The following is a 25423-nucleotide window of genomic DNA, read 5'->3' as shown; positions in this document are numbered from 1 at the left end:
CATCTGCTGCAAATATGCAGCACGTTACGAAATCTGGCCACTAGAGGGCCGAGGGGACCACAGTGACGGAGGAAAGACGTGTTGGATTATTTCAGCTTTGTCAGCGCACAGATGGGGCTGCTGGGTTGGTTTTACAGTATATCTTCTGTGTTTAATGTTCATATTCTTTACCTTGGATCCGACCAGGGTGTAAAGCCACTGGACCGTCTCATTGTGAGATATGAGCCCGTTCATCCCGTCCACATACAGCATTATCTGACCGAGGGCTGCAGAGAGAAAGACACAGAGAGAGAGATGTGGTTTGGTCAATCATCGGCCATTTCTGCATTGTTTACTTCTTTTCACTAAAAACAGACAACAGTTTGTCCTCTTTGGCACCCAAATGAACTAGAAGTGCAGTAAAGGTTTGCTCTAATGTTTGGTTTCTGTTTTGTACCCTGATTATGACTCTCAGTGAAAGCCTTTCTTTGTAAAGCAGGTAAAACTTTAACTACAGAGTCTCATCTGCTTTTATAGTCCTAGAGAAGCCCTAAAAATGCCCTCATCTCTGTTTTTAGCTAATTGTGAAACATTTGTGTAAATAAATATGTAATACAAACAGAAAATTGACATTATCAGGACAGACTGCTGAGGCAAAACTATTGACTTCAGCCCACTTTGTGTCTCTAAACATGATCTTGTCATATATAACGGCAAAAAAGTTGATTTTTAAAAACAATTTTCTAACAATATTCGAGCACACAGATGCATACACAAAAAGTGTATTGTTAGTGAAAATATCTGTAAAACATACAAACTAGAGCTGCCCTGGAGATAAACTTCTCAAAAATCACAATTGGGTGAAAACCTTGAAAGAAAACCCCGTCCCTCATCACTCAAGTCAGTGGACACAACTGAGAACAGGGAAAATATGTGAGCCGAGTGCCTCACTGGATGCTGACATGACTTCCATCTGTAACAGGATACATAAATAAGAACATAATAAGAGCCAAGGGATCTCTATGGGGGGCAGTAAAAGTGTAGGGCTTCTGTTAAAGGAGGAGATGGGGGAAGGGAGACAAACACTGCTGGAAAGAAGTGAAACAGACAAAAGCTCCCTTTAAATATGTAGCCTTGTTTTTTAAACAGCATCTCTGTGGATATCCACGGGGAGTTAATGCATTCACACAGAAGACCACAGCAACAGGATGAGTTCAGCTTGAACCCACTGCGACTTTAGGTGATACATTAGCTGACATGGGGAAAAAGCACAGCAGTATAAACACGTGATCGCATCGAAAGTGGAACATTTTTGGAAGGCCTGTTTGACTATTTCTTGGCAGAAGCTAGATGTTCTTTTGGGGGTAATACCTAAGAGAATTTTCTGATATTTTCTTTTGCAAACGTGACGAAAGGTGATGAGCTCGTGCTGATCAAGCTCAGAGATGTATGAGTGGCTGGAGAATTCTTCATGGGCTGCAAAAGCTGACACACCAGGTGTTTATATCTGTTAAAAATCCAGGAGAAAATAATATAAAAACAGACAGAGTTCAGGGTTGTGTATTGGCAAGAAACCGGCGATATGATGATGTGCTTAACTTAAACCTGTTGTCCTCTTTCATGGACACTTTTTTGTGCCATCTAGTGGTAGTAAGACCACAATACACTAATCCATGTACAAACAAGATGGCAGCCATCTCTGTCAAGTCCAGTCTGCATCGAATTCTGACACAAAAGTGGACAAGGTACAAAACCTGATCAGATTGTCTGGTTGAAACTTGTTTAATCATGATTAATAAAGTTTGTAGTTTGATATGGCAACACATTTGACTAATTTTAGCAACAGTAACAAGCTAAGACACTGTTTATCAGGAAGTACTCGTCTGGAGACACTGGGAATTTATTATTTTCTCTTTTGAGGACATTGGTACTTAATTATCACTGGACCTTCAATATCAAATTTTAGGAAAGCTGTCAATGCTAGCAGTGCATCCATTATGACTAGGCCTATATCACAAACCTGTGTTCATTGTGTTTACACTAGCGATATGTTTTTATGTTGGAGTGGAAGAATCAAATGGCTGAAGACAGATTACATCACTGCAATCTAGCAGTTGACGTTACACAAAATTAACTACTTCCACAAATCTAAGCCTGTAAAATATTAATTAAGAATCAATGTGTATTTTGAGAATCGTTACACTATCACAAAGCATAATATTGCAGTACTCACAACGATCTTATAACCTAACAGTTAGATAGAATATGACTTACTGACAGTTCCTTAAAAAAGTGCACCATCTAATCTCCTCTTGGTGTGTTTAAAAAAGTTCTTCTGGCACTTTCTAACAAGAGGCTGCGGATTCTGTCATATATTTTTCCTCTCCTCTTCTCTTGAGGGGCATGAAAATCGTGAATATGCTGTAGATAAGCCAAAATTCCCAGGTGCAGCTGCTGTGTGTGCATGGTGCGTGCGGGTGTATGGGTGGATGCATGAGTGCATGTGCGTGTATGTGTGTGCGCATGCTGGTGGCCCACTACTGCTGCAGCAGCAGCAGCAGCAGCAGCAGGGGCAGTTCATCTTTTATCAATCAGGGTTAATTACTCACAACATGTCAGGCCAGAGCATTCCTAACAGTCCTCTCCTACTGCGAGCTCAGAGCTGTGTGTCACAGCAGTCAGTGGCTTGGACAACATGGCGAATCAAAGCAAACCACATCAGAGTGTGTTTATGAAAACATGATTAACCTCCTCAGTCAGCGCGGGCCAGAGTGTCACCCTCTCCTGTGACTCCCCCCTCTTTGTATGGGACCACTGCTGACAGATGAGTGACAGCAGTAATGACATGATGTACAGCTGGTCTACCAACTTCAAAATGGATTCCTATAGTTTGCAGAAAAGATCTAACGTATAAAAAGTCACTAAAAAAACTACTCACAGAATTTTTTTATACACAGACACAAGCAGCTGTGACTTTTGCTGGATGAGTAATGAGCTACACGCTTCTTTTCAAATTGCTAGCCAATGTCTGACCCGCAATATCATCACTGCATAGACTTTTATCTCTGGTGTGCACCTGTGTACAATATCTGGTAAGGTTTTGAGGAATGTCCAACTGAAAACAGGGGTGAGAAAAGATAGGTGGCCTTAATGAGGCTTTTTAAAGTGTCATTACACAACATGAATGTTCAGCTGCTGACAGATGAGACGTTACTGGTGCTCCCAAAAGTCGAGCGCAAAATGAATGACTTTTTCATCATCCTGACATGTTATCATACGACGTTATTTAAAGATATCATCGATAGGTTATGGTTAGCTTTTTTTAAAAAAAAAAAAAAAAACTCAGCATGTAGCCAAGTAAAATAAAACCTGAATGAATGTCTATATCATATGTGGATTTAATTTAGTGTGCAGTTAAGATACAGACATGATATGATATATAAGCACGCCAGAAACCACACAATCACTACCTTTTCTCTCGGATTCATTAAAACTGCTGCCTCATGGAATTATTTAATGTCAGCTGCCATTTATGTACAATTCAACTTAGAGTACCAGAAACCACATAGACTGCAGTTACCCTGTGAACGGTTAGGTAAAAGGATACTGTAACTGTTTAAAAAAAAAAAAAAAAATTACCTTTCATTATGGGAAACTACAGCCTTAAGAGTCTGGTCAGAAACCGTTAAAAGGAAACATCTAATTATTCTCAAAGCAATCACCTTTTGTGAACTTCAAATGGAACTGATTTCCACACACTTGTGATTAAATTAGTTGTGAAACTGCTGCGGAAAATGGAAAGTTACCTATTGCAGTTGCAGTTCAGGCTTTGAAAGTGAGATCAAATCATTACACTGTGGCATACTTTCCCAGCCTTGTACCTCTCTGTGAAAAGCTGAGACTGTGGGACATCCCAGAACATGGGATTTGTCTTTAAACTCTACAACAGACAGTCATCAATAACTTTGGAAGACGGTTAATAAGAAGAGCATGTGAGCGCTGAGTCTGTACAGGACACCCTCCACTTCAAGCACTGATCTGGGGCCAAAAATGTGGGCCTCCATTCGAGTAATCATGAGCAGCTCTATAATACCTCACACAAAGTACAACAATAATATTGCTAAGTCCCTTTGCATGTATGTCACGTAATGAGATGTTGGCAGACAATGAGCTGCCTTCAAAGCACAGTGATTAGAATTTAAATGTAAGCCATTATGGGAAGCCAAGGAAGAAAGACTTAGCTAAAAAGAAACTTGGAAGTCTTCAATGAGCAGCCTGGCGTCTGTGCGGCACTCTCACACTCCATTTCTTTCAATACTTACCATACGTTTGCCTTAAGAGTAAAGAGAGCATTTGAATGGTGTTGAGCTGCAGTAGGGAACCACAGACTGAATGTGTGCAAGAGACTCTGTTCCTGTGTCTGAACCAGAGAAGTAAAAACTAATGCAACTGAGGTCTGGTGGAAGTGTTTCTTCAGGGCCTCTCCCTCTCATAAACCACAGCAATTATCTTCCACAGCCTCAGGAATGTGCAGGAAGGGCTGCTCCCTGACCACTGCCGAGGTGAGAAGCACTCTGAGGTCTGGGTGGCAGCACCAACACAAGCCAGTCGACTCCAGAAAAAAACAAGACAACCTTATCTATGAAGATGCAAGAAATCAACTCAACAGCTTCCCCTCTACAAAACTGTTCACTCCCCTTCCACTCACCACTCTGCCCCTTTGGTTTCATTTACGTTTTGGAATTTATCAAAACTGGGTCAGCCAAACTGTCTGTCAGCGTGCAACATTTATTTTGCCAGGGCTTTGGGACAGGGGCCAAATCTCCATCGCATACAGTGCAACTTCGAGCCTCTTATCTTATTATGCTGTGCATTAGCAGAGAGCTGCACTCAGGTCTAAAGTGTGCCTCCCTGTGCCCACGTGAGCTGGATGTGGTTTACTGTAGTCTGGAAGATATATATATATATTTTAAATGTAGATTCTTGTTCTATTGTGTCACCATAACTACAGTAAACTGTTTGAATTTCAAGTGTCCACACTGGATTCTTGGAACGCATGGGCAGGGACACAGGCAGCACTGACCTGTGTATTCACTATATCTCATGCCTACTTTACGACAACTTTAACATTACACAATGTCTTTTAAAGCTTGGGTGCATTATCTTTTATGTTTTTGTGAGGTTTGGCATAATTCTGTAGCTTCCCAGTAGTGTTTTCTATGTATTCAAAGCTGAAAATGCAAGTTTTGGTTGAAGTATGTATGTTTTAGCATCAAAATCCTATGTTTCCACATTACTAAAGACTTATTTTCACATGATCTGGGGCCAGATACATACAACTCTGTGTAGATTCACAACTATAACTGTGTCACATAAAGGCAAAAATATGCACATACATTCTTTTCATCAGATATGTAAAGCTGTGAGTACGTCTGATTTCTGTTTTTTGTTCACAGTTCACTATGACTGGATGCAGAATAAACCTTAAACATGCATATGGACACTTGCGCCCCTCCATGATTCATTAGACCTGTCAATGAGAAATACAATAAAGAAAGCATAATTTTACCAACTGTGTTGAATCTGCGAGGTTCTCCAATGGTGCTATAGCAGCTGTCATTACACATGGCTGTGGCTATTTGTAGCATCTGTACCACTAATTCATCACATTTCTGCAAACCATGAACCAATTAACCTGCATGTCTTTGGACTGTGGGAGGATGCTGGAGAACCTGGAGAAAACTCACGCCACCATTTAACAAATTGCTGATATAAAAATATTGATAAGCTTTGCTTTAAAAAACAATGCTGTCCATTCTCATATTCTTCTGCTGAATTTAGTATCACTGAGGGGAAAAAAAGCAAACATTAAAAGCTGACAGATTTTCTTTTGGGTACTGACATTCACTGCATCAGTGCCTTAAGCCAGCTTCTCATTTAGAGTCTGCCTACCATAAAAAAAAGAGCAGTTTACTACTGGTGCCAATTATGAACTGAAAAGACATGTTCATGGGTTATGTTCCATTTGTGATTCAGCTAATCACCCAGACCATTAGAGCCAGACAAACTGCCTCTGCCAGACCAATTCCAGTCACCGAGCCGACTGCCAGAATTACATTGAGCCCCATACAGTAAAACAACAGGGGGATGCTTCCATTCTCAGTCCTGAATGCATGTCTGCCAGTATTTGACACAATTTACTGTGGGCCTAAGCCCAAACACATTCCCTAAAGACAAACAAACAAACCTCATGGAAATATAGCATGAAGTAAGGCAGGGGAGCCTTTCCAGTATTTGGCTGAGTGAGCTCTACAGGCACTGCAGAGCTGATGAACTACTGCAGTGCTGAGCAGGGCACAGCGAGCCCAGTAGACTACAACACTGGAAGAAAAATAAAAAGGCAAAAACATATAATACTTCCCTATTTTCTGGGTATTTAAAAAAAGTGTAAAGCTGACAGATTGGAGTTGCTATGGTACTGCATTTCAGAAAATCATTTTAGGACAATGAACAACTGGGGAAAGCCCAACAGATGAGCTTTTCCCATCCCATCCAAGTGGGGAAGACTTTGGAGAAAAGCTACTGCATGACATCCACCCACTTGTAGAGCGAGCTGAAAGATGAGCTGCGGTAAATTCTTACTGCTCTTGAGAGAGTAGTGGTGTGATTCGCTCTGGTTCTGGCCAGCCATATGCTGAATTCAATCCCAAAAAACAGTCAGCTCGCAGGAATCAGCCGTAAAAACCCACTCAAGTGCCGAGGATTTCAGTCTATCTGCCTGCATGCTACATTACTGTAAAAGATTTATTTTTTTCCCCCTCAAATTATAGTTTATGTATCTTAGACGGCAAGGTCAGAGATGATAAAATAAGAGCTTGAGAAATAAACCAAATCAAACATTCTTATAGAATAATTGGCTTGTATACTGAATTCTGTTACAGTGAAACAGGCTGTAGCGCACGGTTGTAATACCACTGCCAATGGGTTCGCTAAGGCTGAAAACTTCTACAGATGCAGGAAGGCAGAATATAGGTCAGGCAGGTGGGGTTGAATTGGGTTCAGATGCAAGCTGTCTGCACGAGTCAGGGGGATCTGAAGGGGGCTGTGGGGTCTGCAGGGTCTGACACAGGGGGAGAACAGGGTGGGACGTATCCGGTAGGAACAAGGCTCTGAGCTTAACTGAAAACACGACAACAGCTTATGTTTTTCTATTCAGTTAAAAGTTGCCTGGTCAATTTCTTCTTTTACTTTAAACATTTAATTGTCAACCTGTGGGTAAAGGATGTTAAATTGAGAGGTGGTGTTTTGTTTTTCCAGACAGTATAAAACAGTCCATGGAGTATACAGTAGTGTGTTTTAGTGCAGTGTTGAGTACCTCAGTAAGTTTGAAAGCTGCTGATTTAATTTAATGGAGAGGGGACATGCTGGAGGCAAAGACATGTTGCCAGTGAAGCAAAGAGAGCTCAGAGGTTGTGGGCTGAAACCATGTGTAGCCTTCCTTTCCTAAATTTCCTCCAAGTCTCAGACAGGTAAAGACGCTTAATTATGTATAAAAATATTTTTAGCTAGAAAAAATGTGGGGGCGCTGTTGATGTTGATGTTTGGTTTGGTGGTTAACTAGTGCTTTTATGATGAAGTAAACTAAATGAAACAAATGACAAAATGTCTCCCTGTCTGGTGACCTTTAGATGCTAACCTGCACTTTATAAAAGGGAAGTGTGAATGAATTAACCTTTAAAAACACTATCATGGATATGTGTGTGTGTGAGAGTGAGTGAGTGTTTTTCATGTTGAAAATCTTTGCACAGAGGGGGCAGCAGGAGCCGGCTCTGAGAGTTGCAGGAGATCAGGTGAAAAACATGCACATGTTCCCATGGGATCTCATTACAAACTTACAAACCAGGACTTCAAGTTTCGATTGGTATGATGAGGGCATTCCTGGAGAGCTCCTTCTCACTCCAAACAGTGCTTGTCCGCATATGTGTTAAAAGTTCCTGTCTCAAATTTCCCTTCTGTCCTGAAGGATTTAATCATTCTTGCCTGATCACTCAAACAAGGAAATGATCACACCTATAATAACCAGCATATACATTGATACATCTGCATGAAGCTTCTCATCCCAGACCAGACAGAGTGGAAATGTTTATCAGGACCATGGGCCATAGTAAAGGTCTCCCCCCTTTAGAACAGACGACCTATAACACAGCCAGACAACACAATACACACTGTTTCCAACAAGAGCTTCCAACATCGCTGTTAACCCGACTGTGTCTGGGTTTTCACTTAATGCTCAGCAAAATGGTCAAACCAGCAATGGGAGAATTCAGTTACGCTCTGTTAAATATTTTAAAAACGTGGGTCAGAGTAAAACATAAAAACAATGATCCTGATTCTAAATTAAGAGAAATAAAACGTCACTCCAGCATGAAATAGTACACTGGAAAAACTTTGTAGTAGTGACATTCGCTACATGGAATCACTTTTATCTAAACACAAGCAAAGTCAATCCAAAATTCAAATGGCTTATTTGACAAATTATCTGTTGATCATTATCAAGCAACTTAAAAATGTGCTTCCCTATGTTTATATGTCCCCTTAAATGTCTGTCCTTGACTATGCTGACTTGTATCTGTGTTGTTGTTTGCACATTCCTCTACCAAAGGGGGCGATGTCTGTGCATTTCTCCAGAAATCCGAGATTCAAACATATGCGAGGCAAGCTAGATTAGGTACATCACAAGCTAACAAACAACACAAACAAAACTAACTACACTTACAGTACTATTCTGATACGTCTGCTGGTCGCCGATTTTGGTGCACAACTATAGACTGTATAAAATGGTGGATGTAGCTATCATGACGTCGCCTACTGGTTTGTGGACACCCATTTTGAAGCCTCTAGTTCGGTATTTCGGCTGTTGCTATCTTGGTATCTTGGAGACAGGAGTGACCATATCTGAACAAGAGGGTGAAGCTGTGGAGGAGCGAGGGGTGGATCTGAGAAACTGAGGACACTATCTGCAGACAGCCTGTAACTCAAAGTGGCCCTGCCTTTGAATATACAGAAATTTAAGCCTTAATAAAATCTAAATATGTGAGTTATATATAAATTCACCCTTGCACAGAATGACTGAATGAATGGGGAAATTAGCTATAGAGACCAAAACTGTTTTTTGCACCAGGCTGTAATCATGTTTATTTCTGCTGCACAGTTCAGTTTTTCAACATAGGTATCTATGGGGACTATCTCGCTTTTGGAGCCAGCCCCAAGTGGCCATTCAAGGAACTGCATTTTCTGGCACTGCGTTAGCTTCACTTTTCAGCCCTGAAGGTTGCAGCTTGTGCACAACAGACTCTTTTGCAGGTCAACCTAGCGCCAGTCTCACATGGCCCGACCTATTTCCACATTTCATGTCAGCGCTGTGACAGGGCTGGACAAATCAAAACCTAGCACAAACAGTGGTAGTGGGTGGGGCACAATGCCGGATCCAGTATTTCTCAATGAAGAAAAACAAGTTGATCTACTTCCAGACCCTTTTCAGTTTTTTTTTTTTTTTTTGTACTTTTCATGTTGGAAAACTACATTAAACAAAATATTAATTTTAGCAGAAGATTTTTACATACTTTGAAACATGTCTGAAGGGTAACTTTAAAAAAAGATAAAAACATTGATTATCTGTAAAGTGTCTATGAAGCAGTGGTCCAAAGGTTTGCAGGTTTTCCATCCAACCAAACAACAGAGCAGCTGCTTTCACTGAACTCCTCATACTGCAAAGGAGAAGCAAATAAGATAAATTAGCAGCTACTGTGTTTGTTTACAGTGTAACACACTTTTGGCAGACAGACCGCTGCACAGACGTGTCACTGGATGTTCTGCCTCGCTGATCTGCCATGTATAAAATGTAATGCCACCACACTGAGAGCCACTACAGAGACTAACAACAGTTTAAACAAAAGGGTCTTGTGTTTCAGGTGCACTTGTGAAAAGGCCTGCTGCCCACTAAAGTTACTGCTGTGTGTGACACTAAAAGCCAGACTGAGCGCTGCATTGAGAGCAGTGTTCTAGGTCCCAGACAGTTTAAGAGGTAATGAAACACTTGACTAGAGCACATCTCCCTTTCCCATCGAGGCCCTCCGAGCAGCTCCCTCTGGAAAACCAGGAAGTCAAGGTGCTTTAACTTATGGCATTATAACTGCCATGTCATTAAAAACAGAAGATCTCAAAATGGTAGCAGAGAGAATGAGAGAGGAGGAAAGGATGAGATAAAAGCACAATATGAAACATGGGCATGATTTATTTGATACAGTAATACCTTCACAGCAGCACAACTCCCATGTCTGTGTAAGCTATAAATTCACAAATATAACTTATAGCATGTTAGCCTAGGTGTATACAATATAATACAGCATGCGATGAGATATGGTCGTCTGGCTGTGAAGGTAATTTATGTAATGTTTAAGAATGTGTTTTCCAAAAATGTATCCAACACTGCTTTAACAGGTGTTAAAAAATACTGCTTCCCTAAATTCCAATAGATCAAATACTTAAGCTTCACTTCCAATTTGACTCTAACGAGACTTAGAGATGGCTGGTGTTTTGTAAACAACAGCTTGCAGACAGAAATGGCATGGCCTTTAAGAAGCGCAAACAGCGAAAGTGTTGCTAAAAACATCAGCTTATGGCGACAAATGTCAGCAGTGAACATTTCAAAGAGGGCAATAATTGCTTCAAGTCGACTGTAATTGGTTCGTCTTTAATCTGCCCTCTCTCTGCCGCTCCCATTTTACAGTTACCAATTAAACAGAGTTGTTACTTTTGTTAGTGCTCTTTCTGTAAATACTACAAGTGGAACGACAATCCAGGAGAAACCTTGTTATTTGTTCTTCCACCTCGTCTCCCGGTTTTGCTCATGATAATTAGTACCACAGGGATCTTTTTCTTACCGCAGTGAAAAAGTTTGAGTTTAGTGCAGAGGCTTCTTTGACCTTTTGCACAATCTGCTTTCATTTTAGGGCTGCTCTGTGCTGTCAACAGTGATGTGTTACTGTGACAACCTATGTATTTATTTCTTTGCTGCAAGTGTGGCTGAAAAGATATTTTCTTTATTTGTTTTTAAATGTTTTGACTCAAAGGAAAGGTTGCATGTGTTTTCAAAACTTGAGTCGAAGGCTGAGGGCTGACGACTTGGAGAGCAACTTAAAATGTATAAATAAATGTTAATAAATATGTTTTGAGAACATTCTTAAAGGGACGGTTCACCCTTCAAACAAAAATACATATTTTGCCTCTTACCTGTAGTGCTATCTATCAGTGTGGATTGTTTTGGGGTGAGTTGCTGAGTGTTGGCGATATCAGCCATAGAGATGTCTGGCTTCTTTCAAAAATGATGGAACTAGATGGCACTCGGCTTGTGGTGCTCAAACAGCAATGTCTCTTTCCAGAAATCATGACCTGGTTACTCACAAAAATCAACAGACCTTACTGTGAGCAGTTTCATGTAGGACACATATTCTTTGTACCAAACTACACTTGCATACCAGAAGGAAGAGTGCATCTACTGCTAGCTCATCTAGCATAAGTGAGCTTATTAACGGTACAGTTCACCCGAGAAGGACGCCATTAATGTTTAGATCTCATGCTGTTGCAAGCATGAGCCTTTCATGCATGAGTAGATGCACTCTTCCTTCTGCACTGCCTCCAACACTCTGCAACTCACAGCAAAACAATCTAGATTGACAAACAGCTCCACAGGTAAGAGGAACAATATTTATTTTTGATATTGAGGTGAGCTGTCCCTTTAACTACCAAAACACGCAGTATAAAACCTTCTCTCAGCTTTTTACTTCATCAACTAAAGATTTGTGATTTTGGCAATGATTATAAATGAACATAGACATTCTGTGTTGAATTATACATAACCTCTATGTTCATTTCTGAAATCATCAACATGGGAAAGCTTGTTTCAAAATGAAGAATGAATACCCCTAATGAGCCCTTCATTACCTTTTTGGCACCAGTGTGTTTGCAGCCCTTCGCCAGGGTTGAGTATAAGGCTTACAGGAGGACCAGATGGCATAGGCACCTCTGAAAAAGTGACCTCACACACATTCCCACTGATGGGGTGATAAAGGCATACAAGCTTCCCCCTGGGCCAAAAACAAACGCCTCCAAGGAGCTAAGTCCACGTCTGGGAGCCCTGTGAGCCAGGTGTAAGAGGCCCAGAGAGGGGCTAGACCCCAGCCATCAGTGAGGGAGCACTAACTGGCCACAGACACCTCCAGGGCTTTGAGAATTCAGAATGAAAAAGTGAGGAAAAAGAAAAAAGTGAGATGGTGTAGATTGCTGGGAGAGCTGCAGAAACTACCATTTACAATGACGGCAATGTTCCAGAGAGCTAGAGCTGGGAACCTGTTCTTGTAAAATGCATGCAGACTGGTGTGCACGTGTGACTGGGCTTTTTTTCATCTACAAAAGACCCATAAGAATGATTTTTATTCATGAAAGAGAGCAAGATTGTTTTGTAGGGAGGTTTTTAATGTACTCCAGACAGATGGGTTCAAGGCTGCATTCCTACTTCTTCTTTTTTTTTCTTTTACTGGCCTCAACTTGAAAGACATTACAGTGAAAAAAACCCACATTAGAAGAGATCAATGTTTGATACCGAAGCAATTACTGTTGTTGGTTTTCACTCTGTCTCTCTCTGCATGTGTGAATTTTCAGGCACCTAATTTACTTGCCTCCTGGGACTCCTTATGACATCGCTCCTCTTGGAAGTCATCAAGAGTAAAGCAGCCAGATCTATATACATTTCTGACCTGTGCATCTGCGTTCCAGCACATGCTCGACTTGTGTTCTCCAACACATGGCTCACGAGGGAGCGTGATCTGCTACGCTCCACATTTCCTCAGCTGGTCAGGAGAAATTGGGTCAGGAGTTGAAACAGGTTAAAAGGGCTTTTGGGAGAGTGGTAGTTTGGTTTAGTTTCTCATGGTGATGTAGAGATACATGAGGGGAAACTGCAGAGTCTGCAGAGATGAAGCGATAAATTAGCACATGAAAGAATGGAGAGAGTCCCGCAGAAACGCTCCGAGACAGATGTTTTATCTGAATTCTCTGGGAGGTAAAGGGGGGAAAAAAGGACAGCACAATAAGGAGGGGTGAAAAGATATGAGAAGTGGTCTCATCATTCACAGCACAATGACACTAACAACTCTTACATGTGGTCATCTCTGAAGTTTCCAAAAGCCTGTCGTCCTCATCCTCTGCCTTGTTTTGGCTATTTACTCTGCGTGATTTATCTGTCTGAGTCAGAGAGCAGGCCAAGTTCAGATGAAGCATCAAACATTAGCCATCAGAGCCTGCAGAGGTAGTCCTGGCGGGGTCATGTTCATGTTTATAACTTGTCTGGGGGGCAACATCAGTACTTTCTCACAGACATCCGTTTCAACAACAGAAAGGGTCAATAGTGAGCAGGTTGGAAAATTAGAGAGCACGCTTTTACAAACAGGCAGCATCTCATTGAATAAACATGAGGGGGATAACTGATTGAAATGTGCACCCCAGATTGTGAGGGTCAAGTAAACTGTGGCTTCTTTTTATTGAGGCTAATGAAGAAATAACAAAATAGATGTTTGGACTATGAAACTGTAGTCTTACATGTTCTGGAGGGCGTTAACTTCTCAAGTCGCCTCTCTGTCAGCTCTGCTAAATTTGTGCTTGATTGACACAAATTTACAGTCGTGTATTTTACAAATTTTGGTTGTGCTTTTTGTAACTGGCATTGGACGGTGATGGCATTGGCATATGGCTGCAGGTCACTTTTCGGGATAGGAAAATAAACTCACCACTCTCCTCCTGCTGACTCTGCTACCTGGTCAGTCGAGGTTTTCAAATGTAAATGCTAAGGACAGACATGGGAATGCCTGGCTTCATCAACATATTTGCCGCAAGGGGAATAAACACTCAGGCTCGCTGTCATACAACCATTCAAAAACGGCTACAGAGTAGAATCATACATTGGACAGAACAGGTGTTTGGGAAGAGCAAGCATGCAGCTATCTTGTTGAAGTCAAAATATAAATTTAAATTTGATTGTATTGTATTATTTGTTAATCTACACAATTTTTTTTAAGGCACTAGAAAGTTGAAATGCGTCTTTTTGCAAGCACACAGGAAACAGGTGAGTAGCACAGGGTCAGACATGAATGGCCCTGGAGCGGTCTGAGGGTTCTGTGCCTTGCTCAAGGGCATCTCAGCAGCTCCCAGGAGACAAACTGGCACCTCTCTGGCTGCCAGTCCCCACTCCTTACTAGGTTTGTACGGGGATTTGAGCTGGCGACCTACCGGTTCCCAAGTCAAGTCCCATCGGACTAAACTATTGCTGCCCCAATATGAATTGATTGATTGAATTAAACTTTTACCACAAAAAACTGATCCAAGTTCATGTGTTTGTGTCCTTATGAAGTGGTGTCTCAGGATGATTAACAGAAATGCAACAATTTTTTTCTGAAAAGATGAAGAAATAGATGAGGAAAAACAAAAAAAGAAAAGGAGGGGAAATTAGTTTTATGATCTGCAATATCCTGCCAGAACTTTTATTAGCCACTTAAGCATGTGTGACCTAACCCCTCGCAGCAGGCTGTTAAATGGTAGTGACCTTGAAGCGAGTGCTATGAATCCCTTGGTCCTCTAGTATCCCCGAACGTGCTGCCCCTGCCCCTCCCCGACCTCAACACACATGATCTTTCACCTCACCGACGTGGGACAGATAAATTAACCAGCTGCTAAACTTGGCCTCGCTTCCACATTATCTGTGGCACACATTTGAGCGTGTTTATATGCCGGAGGTGTGTGTGTGTGAGAAGGTCATCAAGCGCAATCATCAATTTACATGGTGTATGTAAACACATGTGGTTCTGGAAAGGTTTATGGAAAGAAAAGTGTTACAGGATTGATTAATAACATCCTCGATTAGCACGTGTTGTAAATTGAGGTGTGAGAAAGCAGAGACGAGGGAAGTATGTTGTGAGTTTACTGGTGGAAAGGAATGGCTCTGTTCTGCAGTGGACGTACCCCTGAGGATGTAATTCTGGTAGTTCTGGTCGGCTTCAGCGCCCACTTTAATCAAACACGTCAGTCCTTCTGCCACCACAAACTCGTGCACCAGGTCCTTGTCATCCTGGAAAGAGGTCAAGAACAATGAGAGACATATTCAAGAACAATCTTGTCATACATCATAGACAGAGCCAAAGACTGGATTGTTTTGATAACTATTTCTTTTCTTTCTTCTTCTTAATGTGATAGATTTAGTTCTGCCTTCCATCACATAAGTGTCCTCTGACATAAACCTTTGAGTGCATGAACGTTGGCTGTAAATCACAGACTGAGAATGAAAGAGCATGTGGAGAAATAATGATCTGGAACCTGTTGTTTAATAGCTCACACAACTATTTCCAATTACTTATGTGATAAAGAAATAAATTAACCGCTAAAACAACTGCAGGAACTATTGAGATGATTTATGCTGACCTTAATGTTCAAAAATTATATGAATGCTTTATGCACAAAGTAGACAAATAGCTTCCAGCAGCAAATGTGACGCAACAAGACAAACTTTCTATTGCTTTAACTCAAAAAGCAAACAAACAAAAAAGCTATTAGTAGTAAGAGCAGGTACTTAGACTTCTTTATGTGAAACAGCATTTGCCAGAATGCACATTTCTCAGTTCAGCCAAAATCCTCAGCTTAATGAATTCATAATCATGTATTTGTTTGCATTCAGTTATAGCTGCTACAATCGGCTCACAGTGTGCACATATTCCTGTTGCTTTGGCCTCTCCACTTCATCCCACATTTTGTTCTCGATGACAAAACCACCTGCATCTCTCACACCTGTCGATGACTCTGAAATACGACTCTGTTATTTAAGACTAAAAATGCACACTGTGCTACTGCAGTGTAGAAAAGTAATACTGATATATGGCCAAGTGGACATTTTATTCCACAACAACAACAATCAATATTCTCTACAGCGGAAACCCCACAAAGCCACTCATGGTGTAAAAAGTGAGGTATTCTAATCTATTCTGGGCCTGCATCAACGTCTGCTGCTCTCTTTTCCATCTAGCAGTCGGTTAACCCTCCCCCTCTATGGCCGACTGCCCGCCAGGCCGGCCCAGCCCAGCCCAGTGTGTGAAGTATGACCAGACCTGAACACTCCACAGCTGCCACGAAGGCAGACTCTCAGCAGCACAACTCTGCCTCAAGAAAACAATGCTGTGTCCAAGTGTGAGTGTGCACTGACGCATGTGTGCACGCTTCATATAGCTGTTGCATATAAATGTGTGTGCATAGGAATATTCAAAGCCCTGGAGCATTGCAGGAGATACTTCACATGCTGACAAATGCTGCACAAACATCAACAGTGGAATTCACTGGATCTTATGAGCTGGACATTTTAAAAATATGTTTATTAAGGATCCAGCAAAAGCTAAGAGACAGATATGATTACCTGAAAAATCTGCTTGAGGGAAAAGAGGGCTCTCCGTAGCTCCCGTCCAGTTGAGTTGTAGAGTTTTTCTGTGTGGAGAGAGGAAAGGAAAAGAATGGAAATATCAGCTGACAGTCACACACGTGGTATCTTTCTATTATGTTGTCATACAAAAAGTGAATAAAATATGTGGACAAGAGACTCATTTTGACTTTTCTTGAAAAATAAAGTGCCTATCTACTTGTGTTTTAGTGTATCGCTTGCATCAGACAAAATGAACTACAAATATCTGCCTCAAAATCACTTACTTGTGTCTGCGTCATGCACACATCATTGGCAATAATTATCCCGAGAAGCTAAATGTGAAAAATGTCCTGCAAGAGTAATAGTGAGAGCAACAGAACAGTAGGAGCAACTCAGAGCACATCTGTGGAGAGTTAGTGAACAGTGGATGTTTCCTGCTGACAAAGCCATATCTGTAGTTTAGCATAATACAAAGTCAAAGGCAGAAACTTAAGCCAATAGCCACCACAACGGCTAAGGAACAATACATCCATTAATCAGTTATGGAAACACCAAAGAGCATTAGAGGAGAGGTATGATGGATGACAGATGCTTGTGATGGAGGCGAACATCTCCTGCAACTACTCTGACAATCCTTCACCCTGTGTGCAGTCTGCAGAGGCTGCCAGGGAGTGGCAGCGTTGAGCTCAATCCTTGTAGCTCACTCATCACTGCTGTGTGAACTCTCTCTGACTCAGCAAAACCTGCCTCTTGCTGCTGTGCAGATACAGCAGCATACAGTACAATACAGTGCAGTGCAGAACAATTCAGTACGGGCACTAGCTGCTTCTCTCTCAGTGTTTTCTTTTTATTTGGATGCAAAATGTCCTTCAGTCTGCCTTTGATCGTTCATTGCTCGAAGGCATGACATGTCTTAGTCAGCAAGGATCAGACAGGAGACTGGCATGTACACAAACACGCATGAAAACAGTGGGGCAGTTTGTTTCTCTCTCCCTCTCTCACACGCACCCACCCCTACATAAAGCTCTTTACAATGTGGCTGCAGTCTGTTTGTTGCACCACTGCAGCTGTTGCAGTCCTGACCGGATGGGCAGGATTTATCACAGCTGATGCATCAGTGTTTTTAGGTAGGACTTGGATACTCGAAACATGCAACTGAGAAAGGCGAATAAGCACACACAACATATGCACCCCTCGTACACATAAACACACAAATGATCTGTGCCCATGAGCTCCTCGTCTTCACAAACAGCTGCCACTAATTCTATTCACAAGTGTGAGAAACACACACAAATGAGAGCATATGCTTGGGATTCAGAGCAACAAACCTCTATTCATTATTGTCCCTTTAGCTGATGAACTGAGAGCGAGACAGAAACAGGGTGTGTTGCCAGTTCTGTGGGCAAAACACGGGCTACTTGTAGACACCAGACAGAGTGTGTACTCGAATGACGTGCCTTTTCAGTAACACACAACATTTGCACAACACACATAAAACTTCAGACGCAATGACAGCTTGTATATAGAGGCCCATTGAGACAACTAGCATGCAACATCAGGAAATCCAACCTCTCTGTGAAAAGGACATTTTCATTTGTCAGCAAGCTATTTATTAATAACACTCACTTAATAACAATTCTCAGCAAGTCCCAGCCCGTCATAATAATGCTAAATATGAGTCAAAATGTGGTTTAAATTTCTGTATTACATTACTAGGCTAATATTTGCTGCCATGCATGTTCAATGACATGTCATCCCAGGGTATGGTAACTTGACACATATATTACACACATATATTATTGGTGTAACCCATTCTACTTGAGACAAACAAGACATTGCAGGTGATTTTGTAATGTATACAACCTGGGACTAAGCTAGATGTGGTTAAAAGGCTCCTGTTTGATGAGGTTGCACAGTGCAATCAAACACCTCTCAGCCCAGTTCCAGCAGAGCCCCTTATCTTTAGAAGATGTCTTGTTTCTAATTTATGACTCTGATGGTATTTGGTACGAGTGCAGCTGAGCTTTCAATGTCTTGTACACTCAGTGCCGTACATGGCTCAGATGCATGATGAGCAGATGAGTATTGGTCTTTTACGGAAGAGTCCCAGCCAGTTACTGGCAACAACATCCACAAGGAATAAATCTCTGCAAGTCCAGAAGTATTAGAGAGGAAGCTGTGCAATGTTGGTGATTTGTGTCTTTATAAATAACAGGAAGGAACTGTGATCGGGCCTTTTCGGCTCGGGCCCCCCAGCTTTGGAACTCCCAGCCTGTGCATGTCAGGTTTGCCAATTTGGCAACATCTTTTAACTCTCCTCTCAAGAGTGACATGTTGTTGTGGTTGCATCTTCGTCTTTAATTCTTCTGATATTATATACAGATTTATATATTTAGTCTGAGCTCAAGCCTGTGGTCAATTCTACATTATGTAAAAAGTAGCCAGAGCTTTTTAACTAGTGCACCCTCCCCTGCAGGTCAAGGTAAGGCTACATCCATCGCTGTGCCTCAGGAAGATGACTCAGAGTTCAGATTAAGGATCTCTAAACAGACAAGCTCTCTGATCACTGGAGCAGAAAGCCACAGGAAGATATTCTGGTTACTCATCGCACCTTCACCTTACAAAGCAAACTTGATTTGTTGTCCTACTTCAACTCATGCCTTGAATCAGCATGCTCTCTTTCTCCTTAAAGTCAAAATTTCTTAGTGACATTGTATATTAATCGGTCGACAGACAAATTACACCAAGCACTGCTGAACAACCAGTGATGCCAGGATCACAGCACAGCACTACAGCGGTGATGCATCAGCACCTGGGCTGCCACTTGGTTTGAGTAAATCCCAGGAGCATGTTTCGTGTGTGTGTGTGTGTGTGTGTGTGTGTGTGTGTGTGTGTGTCAATCAGCAACAGCATGGCAGAGAAAATTCTTCCATGCAGAGTTCCACTGCCATTCACCTCAATAAAACTGTCAGAAAGTTATTTCTGCCAAACACTAAATGAAGCCCATCTGCAGGAACACAGTTTCTCCCTGTCCCTGTCCGCAGTCCACACACCGATGCACCTCCCAGAGGCCCATCTCTAATGAGAAATAGCTCAGTGGAGATTAGTTCCATACCGTTTGGCACAGATATGCACCCAAAAGTATGGGCCCTCTGCATTTCCCTCTTTGGGAAAAGAACCTTGGTACACGTTTATTCAGAGGAAATGTTTGGGAACTCCATCTCTCATAATCATATTTACCTGAAACTTCAAACTCAATAGCTTACTACATGTGTCATGGATTTATTATTGGGCCAAGACAAAGCGAGGGCAAGAAGAACAAAGAAAGATATGACAGACAGCAAAAAGTCTGGGCACTCAGAACATTCTGGGCACTTGCAGCTTTCGACAGCCTGACCTTCAGACTGATGTAATATTCCCTTTTAACGTCAACAGGAGTTTACACTTAAGAGCAATGTTGCTTATTAGTCTTCATACCACAAAACAAGACATGCTGAAACTTAAAAAATGCTCAAGTGCAGCTGAGGACAAGCAGCCCCATTTTTCCTGTCATTTTTACATTCCCCTTAGGCTTTTACTGACAAGAACCTGATGGGGAAATGACTCAACAAAGCGAAAGTGTTTTTGATACCTCATATTAATGTACCATAGGGAGCAGCTGTTTTCGCCTCTTAAATTGCAACACACAGTCACGTTTTCTCAGCTGGGATAGCTACAGGGATGTAATGGTCTCATAATTATAACAATCATAAAGACAGGAGTGGAATTTCTATAATCATCAGGAATGTGCTCAACTACCTCGGAGAGGAAGACCTGCTGTGGGGCCTGGTATACTCAGATGGGCTAGGACTTTGTGCATGGTTGTGCTACTGCTGAGAGGACAACTTTTAGAAGCAAATCTGTCTTGTGCTGCTTCAGACACCTTCTGATTCTCTGTGTTAGTGCCAGCACATTCCAGTGATGCCGTTTCATGTGAGTCATAGGTCACTTTTTATTTATCTCCACGTGCCAATCTGTACCCAAGCCCTGTCCCCACCACTTGCTGCTGGACAGCTAACAAATTATTTGACAAGCAAAAAAAGAAGTTTGCCAATAAAGCCATTAACCTTGCTCGTTTTCCATCTGCATCTGTGTATCTAACATGCTCAGTTACTCATCTGCTCGCATGCCTTTGTTTCCAGAAAGTGCCATAAAATGAAAAGGATGACTACCACTGCTCATGCTCCGCACCGCAGGCGGAACACATAAACCACATCCAAAGCACAGCCAGGAAACCCACAAAGACCCCACTGGGCAGGACAACCCCACACACACTGCTGTAAATTACACTGTGTTTGCTTTCAGGAGTGGAGCTGACAGACAAGAAGAAGAAGGGGAGGATCTTTGTAGTATCAAATTGGTGATTGTCTATAAAACTGTCTTACAATGCACAATCAGATGAACAGCATTTATGTGTAGGATGAAGAGATGCTGAGGTTTAAAAGAAATCATTAACCGTATGAGACCATGGAGGATTTGCTACTGGGGAAAAAACAGGGAAACATCCATAACTAGAAAGCTAATATATGACAATTGTGGGGCACGCAGTTTTGCTAAACCTGCACAAGTAAGACAAATAGAAACTGTGTCATTCTCAAAGCATCCGCAAAGGATGACTGAGCTTCACTGCAAAAACAGTCCAATGAACAAAGATCATTTTATATTAGCATCTTCACAGAGTTGGTGGTAACTTGAGGGCATTAATAAGTTGTGTCATGCCCATGTTCTTTTACAGTCTGACAGTGAGCATTTGAAAACACTAGCAGCACTGAAAGACTGGCGTATTCCCAAATACAGTCTCGTTGGTCGGGAGCTGTAGCAGTCTGAAATTTTCCGTTTTCTTTTTGTCTGTTCTTGGCGCAAAGGCAAAATTTATACTTTGTCACATGCAAAAAAAGGCCAAATTGTACCCAGCTGCAAACCTTTATGGGCGTATTTGGACTGTAATATCATCAACGCAATACTTTTTGTGACTTGGACCTTGAGACCGGGCAGACAGCGGTTTCAAGTGATTCACAATTCATGTTGCTATCAGCGACCGCAATCCACTCTTTGTGAATTCGTCCATGAGAGCTTCTTTGAAGGAGGTAGGAAAAAGAAAAAGTATCCCAACATTTGACCTGCTTAATACCAAAGCTTTATTTTGGTCATGAAACCACTAATTACTCAATTTCCACTCACCCACTCACTCCCACAAGCATGGTTAAAGCTCAGCTCGGAGTAGAATGGGGTGTAATGGTAATTAACTCTCCTTCCTGGAGAAACTTCAGAGACTACAGGTGGATTCTGGGTTGGATGTATTTTTGTGTTGCAGGAATAGAGGTCAGTGTGTGCTGCAAAGTTCTGGTCTGGTCAAAGCTGGACCTTAAGAGTGGACTTCAGTCCCATGCCAGCGCCCAGCCCATGTCTGCATTTAGCCCTGTCTCAGAGAGCCCGTTCCACTGGTCAGTAAAGGCCACAGACTCTGTGAGAGGTGACGGTGGTCAGACTAAGCTCAGGCAAACTGTAGCCATCTGGGAGACCACAGTCTTGTGTGTGCCAGCACCGCCACATCACTGCCTGCCATGTGTAAGGATAAAGGGACCCATCTTTCATTTTTGTCTTCTGGTATTTTCATGAGAAACCCTTGAGTTTACAGTATGCGTAATGGCCCTCTGCAGTCACGAAACACAGCAGCACAACAACATCAACACTGCTTCCTTCTCATTTTTTCCTCTTCTCCTTTCTCACTCTGTAAGGGAAACCTGGTCCAACATTTATGAAGAGAAAACACAAGTAATTAAGATTGAAGACCTCCCAACATGTGCATCAGCTTGTAACGCGCTACTTTGTGGACTGGAGTTTCATGTGCTCGTTTTATCCCTTTCTCCTTGAACAAAAACATAAGGTGAACAATGGGTCAATAAAAGCACTCGGGTGGAGTGAGATCACTTTCAATGTGTCTGGGTTTTCAGTGCAACCAAAAAGTGGATAAAGACAATTACAAGGACAATGTGTGTGTACATGAACATGAACTGCTCACAGGAAAGACTATGCACACACAGACTGCACACAGACAGTTTACAAACTGCACAGAGGAATAAGGCCATTAATTAATTTGTTCCTGTTGCCTGGAGTTTATTCAAATGCTTTGGAAGTTGTGATGGAAGACATATGGAGATGATGGTTTAGATTAGTGAAAACTGAGTCGGGCCACACACACTACAGAAGCCTCTGTCATTGGGAGCAGGCCTCACAGGAAGGCCCGGATGGACCCACGGGGCGTGAAAATCTCTAAGCAGACGCACAGCTAAGGCATGGGACAAGATCAGAATCATCAAAATAACTAATAAATCCGGGCTTAATCTAGTGATGAGAAAAGAGTTAACATAGTGTGCAGGGCTGCAAAAACTTCAGGTCAAATGTGTGCTGCCTTTGTATGTTTTGCTAGCATTAATATAGATCATTTCCATGTAGAGCTCACAATAAGATATGTCTGAACACATGTCCTTTCACCTATGTTAATGACAGTGTTAGGAACATGCAAATAAACTATGCTAATCTATTTTGATTCGATTTCCTTCACGGATGTTGTACCTGGACTTCCTCTGCACACCACGCAGAGAGCACGGTGTCTAAAATCCCACGGGAGCAGTGAGGAGATCAGGTTTCTGGGCTGCGACACTCTATCCTGGCAGAGACATTTGATACCAAGGCATACCACCGCTTAGTTCCAATAAACACAAAACCCGCCCCGCAGAGCTCAACGGCACTCATTGTCCCTCTGTGGAAATAGGGAAATTGGATTGTTGTGTTTATTGACGTGTTTACATAGGGCTTTCAGTTAAAGTTTATGTTTTTGTCAGTCACAATAATTCTTCTGGAAGGCAGCAGTGGCATTTGTCTTTTAGCTTGGAGTGGTTAGTTTAGAGCAGAGTACTACTGTTTAGACCCGTACGTCTTTTCATTATTCGTGAGAGGTTGAAAATGTTCCGCAGAGCACTTAAAGGGCATCGCAGGCTAATTATCTCCTGGTAAGTCTCTTCAATAAACTGTGCGCTAACCAGCCGTCAAGATGCTATCTGACGCTGTCAAAGAGAAACAGTAGAGGAAAGCGAGGGTGGAATCTGCAGAATTCCAGACGAGGAGAGACATGACAGCAAGGCCAATGTGAGGACAGACAAATCTTTCATTAGTGCCTGCCTGTCTAATGAGTCATTCCTTAGCTACCAGGTGGGGTGACCCTCACTACACCCCCTCCCCAGTAAATACCCCCTTTTCTTCCCTTGCCTTTTTTTTGTAGCCAACTGCCCCCCTTTCACCTCCTCAGCAGGGTTTCCTCACACTCGCCACCACTGACACAGATAGTTAGTGGAGCGGAGAGCAGGGTAAAGGCATGTACCCATTCAACAGACTGGACAAAAGCCTGACACAGATATAAACTAAGGGATCGACAATTGAAGTGGGGTCTGATTGGGGGTGGTGACAAGGACAGCTGTAACACAATTAAACAAGTCACACTAAAGTTATGGTAACTGCTGGTCGTTAGTATTATTTCAGTGACTCTGCAGGTGAATGCTCCCCTAATAATCTCCGTATATGAGTTTGGAAGGAGGGTGGGTCGAGGTCGTTCCCCATGTGTTGCTTGGCAGCTGCTTCAGCCAAACAGCTTTTCTTACTGCAGTAAAAAAAGCCATATACATGCAGGACCAGATGCTTAAAGAGTAAGATTTTAAATCTCAGTTGATATATTCGTCTACTATCACATCTGCACACACATCGCTCATTTTTTATGTGGGGATTTGTATCTTTTTATCTATAAAAAGCAGGCCCACAAAGCCAAGAGCTTTTCTCTATTCAGACTTAAAATCCTTAAAATCAAAAACGTTTCACTTCATGTACTGCCATTAATTGAGAATTTTAAAAGTTTTCTTTTCTTCCTAAAGTGGTAGAGTTGGAAAATATTCTCGCCAATGACCTCGATGACTCTCCCCTAACCCACTTCATCCCCCTCTTCCTCTCTCACTCCTCTTGGCTCTTGCCGCCTCTGACTTCGCTCCCCTCCTATTCTTAACAACCTGACACGTGGGGAAATGCACCAGTGCAAACTCTGTCCAATAAACACAGTTGTGCTGAGACCACATCTATTTCAGATTCTGCTCTAGGAATAGGAAGCAGACCGATGTGGGAGCACACACATCTGTGACAGTACACCATCTCATTTCAGTACTGGCCACACTGCGACTGTACTTAATGGAAAAGAGATGGAAAAAAGCTCTCCCATCTGAGAGCCTTGCTGTCAAAAACAAAGTTTATGCATAAGTTGCAGTTTCCTTCTAATTCCCTTTAAAAACATTTATTTATTTATAATTTCTTCAGTGACAAAATATGTTTCCTCATCAGTGAGGAGGAGGAGGACCTCTGGCACCTGTCTGTCAGTGGTTTCAGTAAAGACATGATCTAGTTAACCTGACATCCAGTCTAATGAGAGCAGCCCCTTGTCATCAGTGTTGCTCCAAACCCATAATGACCCGAGGTAATTACTTCCACCAGTCACAGACAGATGGACACTTAAAAACACATTTGATAAGAATGAGAAGTCTCCAGATTTGGAGTTTCAAAAAAATGTTCACATCAATTTAACGAATAAGTGTTTCTTTACGACATGAGCAACTTTTCTTTTTTACCTCTTAGGATAAACACACCATAAAACCCCATTGGACAAAGTCACATAGCTGAAGACAGTCCTGTTGTTGTTGCCCATGAAAAGTTAACCTTTTGGAGATACGCAGTTTTCACATCAGTGCCTGGCAGGAGATAAAACGTATTGCACTATGCATATGACAAACATCTTGCAAAGGGAACATGCAGTATTCACTACATTTGAGAGCATATGGAAGCTCTAACTGGTTA

The 25423-nt window shown here is 42.0% G+C and overlaps 1 protein-coding gene across 5 annotated transcripts in view; it reads right to left on the bottom strand.

The window, feature by feature from the left end:
* fhod3b (formin homology 2 domain containing 3b) overlaps positions 1-25423 on the bottom strand; it is a 117857-nt gene that overhangs the window by 28450 nt on the left and 63984 nt on the right. For all 5 annotated transcript variants that reach the window (XM_078171803.1, XM_078171804.1, XM_078171805.1 and 2 more), the window contains exons 4-6: positions 16490-16557; positions 15052-15157; positions 172-266 (exon numbers count right to left, since the gene is read on the bottom strand). In XM_078171803.1, the coding sequence (XP_078027929.1) occupies positions 172-266; positions 15052-15157; positions 16490-16557 (269 nt within the window). The remainder of the gene's footprint in view (positions 1-171; positions 267-15051; positions 15158-16489; positions 16558-25423) is intronic.

The sequence above is a fragment of the Epinephelus lanceolatus genome, chromosome 10 (assembly GCF_041903045.1).
Source record: "Epinephelus lanceolatus isolate andai-2023 chromosome 10, ASM4190304v1, whole genome shotgun sequence".
NCBI lineage: Eukaryota > Metazoa > Chordata > Actinopteri > Perciformes > Serranidae > Epinephelus > Epinephelus lanceolatus.
This window is presented reverse-complemented; position numbering and strand designations above follow the sequence as displayed.